Genomic DNA, 10,000 nt, shown 5'->3' with positions numbered 1-10,000 from the left:
TGTTCTCTCTGTCTGGTCTGTCGTCTCTCTACTCGTCTGTGTCTCTCTGTGCTCGTGTCTGCTCCGCTGTCGTGGGTCTCTCTCTGTGTCCTGGTGGTCTGTATCCGGTCTGTCGGTGTCTCGCTGTGCTCGTGTGGTCGTCTCGCTCTCTCGTTTGTCTCTCTCTGCTGTCTCTTGTGTGTCTCTCTCTCACTGTGTCCGTCTGTCGTCCTGTCTCCTGTCTGCTCTTCGCTCTCTCTGTCGGTCGCTCTCTGTCTTCTCTCTGTCTCTTCTCGTCTGTCTGTCTCCCCTGTCTCGTCGTCCTCTTCGTCTGTTTCTGTCTCATGTCTGTCGTCTGTCTGTGTCTTCTCGTCTGTTCTGTCTCCTGTCATGTCTACGCTCTCTGTCGGTCTGTGTCGTCCTCTCTCTGCCTCAGTCTGTGTCTTCTCCTGTCGTCTCTGTCTATGCGTCTGTCTGTCATTCTGTCCCGTTCGTCTGTTCTGTGTCTCTCTGTCTCGACTTGTGTCCTGTCTCATCTCCGTTTGTGTGTTGCGTGTCTCGCTCTGTCTCGTCTCTCTACGCGTCTCTCTCGTCTGTCTGTCTCTCTTGTGTGTGCTCTCACCTGTCTGTCTCTGTCTCTATCTGCCCTCGTCTCGCTACTGTGTGTGTCTCTCTCGTCTGGGTCTGGGTGTCGCTCTCGGTCTCTCTCGTGTCTTTCTGTGTGGTTCTCTCTGTGTGCTCTCGCTCTCTCTGTCTCGTCTGTCGCTCGCTCGGTTGGTGTCTCGCTCTGTGGTGTCTGATCCATACTCTCTGTGTTCGTGTGTCTCTCTCTCTCTGCTGGTGTGTGTGTGTGTGGTGTGTCTCTATCTCTCGCTCTCTCTCTCTCTCTCTCTCTCTGTGTGTCTATCTGTGCGCTGGTCTCTCTCCTTTGGTGTGCGTGTGGTGTGTGTGGGTGTCTCTCTCTCTCTCTCTCTGTGTCTGTGTCTCTCTCTCTCATTATCTCTCTCCTCTCTCTGTGTGTCTCTCTATGTGTGTCGTCGCTCTCTCTCGTCTCTCTCTCTCTCTCTCTCTCTCTCTGTGTTCATCTCTCTGTGTGGTACCCTCTTCTCTCTCTCTATCTCTCTCGCTCTCGCTCTCACTCTTGCGTGTCTCCTCTCTTCTGTCTGTGTCTCTCTCTCTGTCTCTTTTTCTCACCGGCCCGTTGGCGTTTTTTTCCCCTCTCCACTGGTTGTCCCCTCGTGGGCTGCCTCTCCCCCGTCTTTCGGCCTCCCCCCTGGCTCGTGTTCAGCCTCCGTGGTCGCCGTTGACGCGCGCGCGTCTCCCCCTTTTTTCCGCTGCACGCTTGTCGCGCCCGTCCCCCGCCCCTAACCGCCTCTGTCTCCCCCCGCTCTCCGCCCGTTTCCGCTCCTCTCTCCCTTTGCCACATCAGCCTCTTTTGCCCTCCGCCCCACCACCGCTCCGTGCTGTTCCTCCGTCTGCCTCCCCTGCCTTCTCCCGTTGCTCCCCCGCGGCCTCACTCTTTTGGCCCTTGCTCTTCCTGCCTTCCGTCCCCACGCTGCGGCCCCACGCAACCTTTTCCGCGCTTTTGGTTTTTGTGCTGCCTCTGTCTTGTCGCCTCCCTCCCTGTTCCTCCTTCCCCTCCCGGGGCCCTCCTGTCTCTCTCCCCGTTCTGTTTTCCCGGCCCTGGTCTGTCCTGGCTCCGGCTCGACTGCTCCGCTCCCGTCTTGGCCATTTGGCCTCTCCCGTCGCTCTCGTCCCCCTCCCTCGCGCTTGGCCGGGTAGTCCGCTTTCCGTTCGCCTCCTCGCTGGTTTGGCTGTGCCTTGCTCTGGCGTTCTCTCGCTCCGTTCGCTCGTCGCTCCTGCCTCGCTGCCACGCCGCGTCTGGTATGTTCCGGGTCTGTGCTGCTGTGGCTCTTGTCCTTCCCGGCCCGTGGGCCGCTTTCTCGCTGCCTCGTCTCCTGGCTCCTGCCCTCCCTGGCCGTTCCCCTCCACCTCTCTGCCTTCCTGTCTGGGCTTTTCCCCTAGGGTCTGTCTCCTCTGGCTGTCTGGTTCCGGCCGCCCTTTTTCTTTCTGTCCCCTCCATGCTTCCTTCTTGTGGCCGTTCCCCGGTCTGCGTTTCCTCCTGTTTTTTCCTTACGGCACTTCCGCCTCCCGTTTCGCTGCTCTTCCTCTTGTCCGTCCCCTTTCCCTGGTCTGCGCAATGCTGCGCCGCCCGTACCTGCCTGCTCCCTGCGGCCTCGCGTTTTTCTCTCTTTCCCTCTTTCTGTGTGCCTGCGCCCGGCTTCTTCCGTCTGTTGTGTCCCGGTGACGCGCCCTCCTCGCTTTGGCCTGTTCGCGGCGTCGGCCTGTTGGTTCTTTTGTTTACTGTCCGTCCGTGCTGGCGCCTGCAGCGCTTGCTCGCTCTGGTCCCCGCGTCCGCTCGCGCGGCAGCGCATCGTTTGGTCGCGCTCTCCCCCTGTGTTCCCTTGCTGTCGCTGGCTTCCTCCTCGCCTGTCCCTTCTGCTTTTCCGTTTGTGTTTCTGTTTCACGTTTTGCTTTTTGGCCTTGGGTGTCCCCCTCCCGGCTTTTTCCACCTGCCGACCCCCGTTTCTTTCCCCTGTCTTTGCCCCTTCTTGGGTCTGGTGCCCTCGGCCCCCGTCCAACTTACTTTCCACGTTTGGTTTCCCCCCCTCATCCTTCTCCTTTGTCCCTCCCTTGGTTTGTTTGCCCTCCCCTGTTTGTCCTTCACTTGGTTGCGTCCTTTTTTCGTTTTCCTCCGCCTGGTTGCTGTTCCTGTGTGGGCTGGGAGTAACGGACCTTTGGGTGTGCCACTTTTTGTTGCCCCTCTGGCCTCTATTGTTAAACGCTGAGGCATGTCAGTCCTAATGTCCCCGGTCCCTCGGTGGCTAGGAAGTCAACAGTGAGGACCAGTCATCTCTACCCTGTGTTGTGGGGGGGGGGGGGGTGGGTGAGACCCACCTGGGTACTCATGGGCGTATGGCACGAAAAGGAGGCCCGTAAGAAGGTGCAAACAAAGGGTGGCGCAGGCCCCTTTCGGCCCCGGAGCCGCCCACATTGGTACCCACAGAGGACCGGAAGGCGGAGACAGCTGCTGCCCGGCCCACCACTCACCAGCCAAAAGTCGGGGGGCAGGGATGGTCGTGGCGCACCGTCAGAATGTATGGGGGGGCACCCTCATGTCGTGGTTGTTGAGCGGTCCATGGTGAGTGGGCCCGTAGGGGCCAATGTCACCTCCGTGTGGAGCATTTGCGAGGGTTTGATTAACCTTGTATCTGGTCCAAGGACGTGAATCGATGCCTAACCCCCATCCGCTCCCCCTTCCGCTTGTTGGCTGCAGGACCCTGTTTCCTCCTCGCGAGCCGCCGGGGGACGACCTGGTGTGGCAGGCCCTCCCTTCGGCCGCACCAAACCGCGGGGGAGGGCAGGGAATGACACGGAACCTGAAGAGATAGAGGGGGGGATCGACTTTCAGTTAGACATAAGGGACCTGTTGGGCCTGCGGCACAAGGTCCGCGAATTTTGGTGAGGAACCAAAAGAATCCCAAAGAAGGAGAGCCGAAACGGTGTTGTTGGCCCGTAAAGAGAGTACCACGTCGCTTTCTGCCATAATCGATACCGCCGCGGTGTTTCATTGACTAACTAAAATAAGTGCTTGTTTGGCAGTCCTTGTTAACCCCTTTACGGGGCAGCCTAGAGCAAGATAGGGAAAATTGAGGCATGGCTAATTTTTTTTTATGAAACCTAGACATACAATGACACAAGTTCATGTTGGTTTGTAGTGTTTGCAAATATGACCTGGAGTTCCTACTGCCACTCCCTCTGTATGCTCCCGCACCTTTTTGTTTACGGTGGTACCGTTGAAAAACTAATACCACTGACTTAGCTAATTCTTTCATGTTTGCCATCACACATTCAGACATAAACGGAAACAAACTGAAACTGGTACATCGCCCCAGCGGAATTGCCCCCGGAGAAGTTAAAGGCGAAACGTCCTGGGCAAGTGTTAAGGTTCGGTGTCCCTGACAGGGCCCTTTCCATGACAACCAGCTGCGTTTTTTCGCACCTTAGCCCGTGGTTTGCCTCCCACTACCCCTGTTGCGCTGGCTAGCTGCCGTTCTGGGATGAGTGAGTGTGTTCAGCCTGGCTGCGGTAATCATCACGTGCAGTCCCGTGTGTATTTGTACATAAATTCCATTTTGTGGTTCATCCTCTTGGCGTTGGTGAGTGGATCTTTGCCCGTGTCAGTCGTTTGTGGTTTCCCTTGGCCTGCTAGCATGCCATTCCGGCGTCCCCCTCTGCGTCTGCCTTCCTCACCCCGCCTGGGTTCACGCGCGGCGCAACATCCACTGGCGCCCGCTGTTCTGGTGGATTTCTTCCGAAGACCTTTAAGCCTTTGCCGCGACAATTTGTATTTTTATTTCCCCTAAAAGGTTTTTTTGAGCATGTAAGTGTTTATGACCATATTAGTGACTATGCTACATGGAAACGGACCAAATTATGTTTGGGTCCTGTACAGTAAAATAGTGTTTTAGACGGCTAGCTGTAGTCTCGTAAGTCCCTGTGGGAATTCAGTTGTAGCAGGAAAAAGGTAAAATAGTAGTGTGCAGGTTGGAGGAGCGTAGTGTGTGAAGAGTGAAGATCGAGTTGTGTTTCACAAGGGAAGAAGTTTGGAGTACGTACCTGGGATCTATGAAGAACTGAACACATGGAATAGGCTTTTGAGTTTGATGGTGTGTCCTTATGTATTCGTAACCCGAGTATACAGACACGAACTAGCCTCACAAGAGTTGGAAAGGACGAGACAGACATAGGGCAACTGGCAGATGAAGCATCTGCTTCAAGGACACCGGATTCGGCAACTGGTGGTGTTTTGGGGTGTTGTGACCCAATGCCTAACCGAGGAAGAAGCTGTGCTTGTAAAGAGTGGGATCTCATCAGCCAGGTACGAAAACTGTGTCCCCTGTACAGGAGGAATTTGGCTATTACCTTTTTCCTGCTACAACTGAATTTCCCACGGGACTAGCGAGACTACAGCTAGCCGAGTCTAAAAACCTATTTTACTTCGGTCCCAAACATAATTTTTGGTCTGTTTTCCCTAATAGTCACTAAATATGGTCATAACCAATACAGTGCTCATTAGCTATTTTGAGGGGGAAATAAAATACAATTTTTTCGCGGCGAAGGCTTGAATGGGTCTTCTGGAAGACTGCCACCGACCAGCGGCGGCTCGTTTGGATTTGTTTGTCGGCCGCGTGAATACAGGAGTTCTTGGATGGAGCAGAGGCGGGACTCCGGGGGGCTGCTAGTCCCGGCTGTAAGGAACCCAACGATTGAGACGGACAGAACTCCTATTCACCAACGCCAGATGGATGCACACTAAATGGATATTTTATGTTTTACAAATAACACATTGGACTGCAGCGTGATGATTATTCCGAGCCTGGCTTGAACACTCCTCACTCATCCCAGAGCTAGCATCTAACAGGTTATTTGAATTTCACATGGGTAAGTTTCTAAACGCATCTTGTTGTCTGTAGGGCCCTGGGTTCATGTGTGCACGGACATTTTTTTGCATTTTGAGTCTGTTTAGAGTCACAAAGGCACTCTTTAGTTTATGCCCTCCATAACTTCAGTTTTTGGCTATTGGAGCTCTGGGCATTAGCACAGATCTCCATGTTGCTAGCACCAATTTCTGCTCGTTGTTTTTTTTGCTATAGATTTACTTCAAAAAGTTAGCTATCAAGATTAACGTAAAAATTTGCCCGTCATTTTTTTCTCCTTAAACTTTAACATTTCTAACTGTTTTTTGCTTTATCTTCCTCGACTTCCTCACTGGTTTTTCCCTCCTCTGAATCTGATGAACCATCATGGGGAAAACTTTACAGACTTTCATTCACCTCTCTCCCCCTTGTAACTGTAGGAAACTGCTTGACAGAAATCCCTGTAAACTTTGTACACCGTGCCGAAAACCAAACAAAAAATTTTTTCATCAATAAACACATGTAAGAGTAAAATAAAAAGGTAATCAATATTTCACACCGTTTATCTTATTGAATTAATGTAGAGACAGTCCTCAAAAACATAAGTTATTAATCCCGCCAGTGCCACATGCCCTGTTTTCCTACCCTTATATGGGCATGTATCCCCCCAGAATACAGCATTCAATGCTTAATTTATACAAGTTGTGAAAGTAATTTAAAAAATATCCACAAAGAACATCATAAAACTATCCTTAAAAAACTATTTTTCTAACAACAAAATCACTCCTAAATATTCATCTAAAAGAAATATAACCGCTACCTCAGGCCCCGTGTTTTTTTCCTACACAAATGGTGCATTTTTGGGATTTTTTGATACAAACTTTTTGGAATCTTGGAAAAAAGTCCTACCTGATTACATGACCCATCGCCCCATCATTGTTTTTCTCATACAGCAGCCACCAATGCCCCTCCCCCCATAGCTCCTCCCACCACACCTGTCAATGACTGTATTATCCCCCAAGATACAGAACTGCTTAATTACGATTGATGATTTGATTCTTGCTGTCTTTTTCTCTCTATAGAGCTTAGTGTTGGTTTTATACGTTTTGGTGTGCGGCGCCCCCTGCCTTTTTGACGGCAAGCACTCTTCAAAATTGGCGGGCCACGTGTCCGCTCAGTGGCAAGTTTCCGCATTCCCTTTCTTCATGTCCACAGGTAGGACTCCTAGTCCTCTTACTCCTACTATTGTCTCTTTCCTTCCTCCTCCAACCATACCCTTAGTGCAGGATGTATTAGCTTAGGGCCAAGCGAATTCACAAAGTGATCCTTCACCCAAATCAATTTTCTTAGTATCAGCACTTAACCACTGTTGGCTTGAAACGTGGGCTTATTAAAGGAGCCTGTGGATGTTTTCTTTAAATAAATGCATTGTATCTCTTGATGTCCAATAAACAGGTTGCGTCTTTTGTGATAATTACAAACAAAACATGAACCCTCACAAACATGGCCCATAGTGCCCCTAATGGTAAATAAAATTCCACTGGTTACCTTTTTTAACTTTGCTTTGGTCGGTTTGCATTTTTGCTGGTTTTACATTTGTTTCCAATTTTGCAAGTTTTCAACTTTGGAAAAAGTACAATTTTTTAATTGAAATTAGGTTTGGTTCAGTTTTCGTTAATTTTGCTTTCGAAGCCCAACCTTATTAACCGGTAACAACAATTTCGTTTTCAAGAAAAAATGCAAATTACAACACACGAATGGTTACGTTAGCTTTTCCTTTTTGGGAAAGCTTCTCCAGTCGTTGGTGTTGAGCCATGGTTTCCTGCCAGTGTGTTTGTGAGCCGGTTATAAAAGTTAGCAACCTGTTTTCTAAGATATAACTCAGTGGCTAAGGTTGTGTGATGAGTGGCGAGTGGGCGTTGGATGTAGATGCTCGCGCGTGGCGGTTGGTTATGAGTATCAAGTACTCATAACTGTAACGTAGCAGTGTCAGTTTGTTGCTTAACTTTACGTTTCTGTTGTTTAAAAAATGCTTTCGTCCTCACAGGCAGTACCTTCAGATAAACCGACTCGATCCTGCCCCTCAAATTGTACCTATATACCACATGCTTAACGGTTCAAAAATATTTTTCAGTGTTTAACCAATTAAAGGTCAAACGACATTGCTAATTGAACTCACGGGGTCCCTGTGGAATGTTGGTAAACTGATTTTAGAGGGAGACCAAAAGTGTTTTTTCTGTTGATGAAACATTTAATAGACACAACTGAAGCCTACAAGGGGTAGCATTTGATTTAAAAGAGTTTTGAGTAGGCATCACTTTTGAAATGTCTGAATAACTGCAGACTGAAAAATAGTCTTCAACAGAAGTACCACAATTTAAGAAAACAAATCGGACAAAAAAATTTTCTTTCTCTGTGATAAGTTTTTTTTTTTTAATTTTAAAGCTTAACTCAAAAATATTTCTTTGTTATTGATTGTAATTTTTAACTGTCCCTTTACATGTTTTCTAAACAGTCCCAGTTGCTTTGATTTATATTTGCGTTGAGTGGTGTCCCCCTCCTTTATGCTTGTGTGTTATTTGCAAGACTGTAGTACTTGATCAACCCATGGTTTAGTGCTGGACCCCAGCAAAACGGGTTTGATTAATGGAGCAGCAGATCTGTAAGAACCGTGATGGACCTAGTATTCCCGGACCCATACTTCGCCAGGGTGAGACACCTCTATAAGTATTCAGCATTAGATATCTCTTTCACTGAGGGAAATGGGTCCCAATAATAACCGTATACCTAAAGCAATTGTCTTTGCCAACCAGCACCTAGGCTGGTCGATACTGACCAAAAATGTCCGATACGATCTACATACCAGTCAAAAGTTTGGACACACTTTCTCTTCAAAAGCATGTCCCAACTTTTTGACTGGTACCTGTATATATCCGGTAATGTTACCAAGTGGGCGTACATTCAGCTGTACGTCCAAAGCACCAATGTGAGATGTTCCCAAACACTTTTATTTACAGCAGACTTTTGTCAAAATAAAAATTCAAAAGAAGGGGTTGCTATTTGCTTCCCTGCTGTGCAACATATTGTCAGCTGCAACACTTATCTACAATGAATTATCCCTATAGTTAAATAAAAAAATGGGTCTTCTCTGAGAAGCTCCTTCAGTTGTTTAACAACTGGAGAGGGAGAGGAGGGAGAGGGCGCCATGCGATGGACCCTGGATGAAGTGTCAATTACAAAAACTTTTTCTTTTGACCATAAAGCCGATTTGTTCACTGTACAATTTTCTGTGTTATTCAGTTTAAGTATCTGAAACTACTCTGCAGAGTGAATGCTCTACTCCACCAGCGTGATGTTCTGATTCATTGTGAAGGGTCCAGCGCGGGTTTTTGAATTTGCATCGGCCAGTCGCGGCGTTGCCGTACACTTATGTAATGTCCTGTTCGTCCACCTGCGCGGCATTTTATTAATATGGAATGTTTCTAGTCATGGGTTCCATCTCTTTCCCCTGGTCCCCGGCTATTACTCATAGAAATGAAAAGTTAGTTGCCTCCAGGTAACTACTGTTCTTCCTTGTTTTTCTTTTCGTCTCGCCGTGGTGCCAGTCAACAACAGAAACGTACCAAGCAGAAACACTTTTGGTACAAATACGGGTTGTCCCCTCTCCTGCCCCTAAACAAATCCTACAGCTTGGCTAAAACATAAGACTGTACACTAAATGTCAGTGTGTGGAACCGGCGCTGTTGCGGAGGTCCCTGTGATGTTGGGGGGCGGGGTGTGCGCAGAGATTGAGAGGAGAGATGCAAACCCAGGCCACCGGCTTTAACCGAAGACATTGGGTTTGTTTACATTAAACTTATATATTGATATTAATGTAATTGTCTGATCCCCTTCCTCGTTTGGAAAATATCTAGATTAAATGTTTTTAAAAAAAAAAAAAGTCTGTCTACCACCGCCCAGCTTACCATTTTACTTTATGTTAAAAAGACTTGTCCTTAATTCTGAAGCATTCCCTGGAATCCGTTCTGCTGGTTGCCTGGCAATCCCTCCGCCGAAATAACTTCCATCTTACCACCATAAAGTGAAATAAGCGTATCTCTAAAAATGTCAACCTAAATTCCTTTAACTTGATTTTAGAATGGAGTAAGGTGCTCAAACTGTAAGGGCAAGGCTATGGCATTATGACATTGGACACACCCCCAACTCACATCCCCCAATCTCTTCTCCCTTCCCGTTGATAGCGAGTGTGAAGCAGGTGAAACGGAGAGAGAGACGGAGGCTCATCAAAATGAGCATGTGCTGAAGCCATGTGTGAGATGGGCCTGGACCCGGAGCCGCACACTTCCGGTTGGACCAGGCCAATAAATTCTCAGCACCTGCCTTTTGTTTAAGTTATCTCAGCAACTATACTTTACCCTGGCCTTTTCCTCTCAGTCCCCCACAAACAGATGCTTAACGTATCACACCGTGCCCAATCCTACAGTGTTTGCTGGCGGACCGCCCTGAAGAACACAAACCCTGCCCGGTTGCCCCCCCGCCCC

General features: G+C 48.8%; 1 protein-coding gene across 1 annotated transcript in view; it reads left to right on the top strand.

Annotated features, from left to right (window-relative positions):
• Positions 1–9,285, top strand: part of LOC116038868 (serine/threonine-protein kinase SIK3 homolog) — a 38,455-nt gene extending 29,170 nt beyond the window's left edge. The window contains exon 4 of the mRNA XM_036001128.1: positions 9,245–9,285. Within this exon, the coding sequence (XP_035857021.1) occupies positions 9,245–9,285 (41 nt within the window). The remainder of the gene's footprint in view (positions 1–9,244) is intronic.
• The last annotated feature ends 715 nt before the right edge of the window (positions 9,286–10,000 follow it).

This window comes from Sander lucioperca, chromosome 5 (assembly GCF_008315115.2).
Source record: "Sander lucioperca isolate FBNREF2018 chromosome 5, SLUC_FBN_1.2, whole genome shotgun sequence".
NCBI classification, from domain to species: Eukaryota; Metazoa; Chordata; class Actinopteri; order Perciformes; family Percidae; genus Sander; species Sander lucioperca.
Note: the sequence above shows the minus strand (reverse complement) of the source record. Positions and strands in the feature narration are given on the sequence as shown.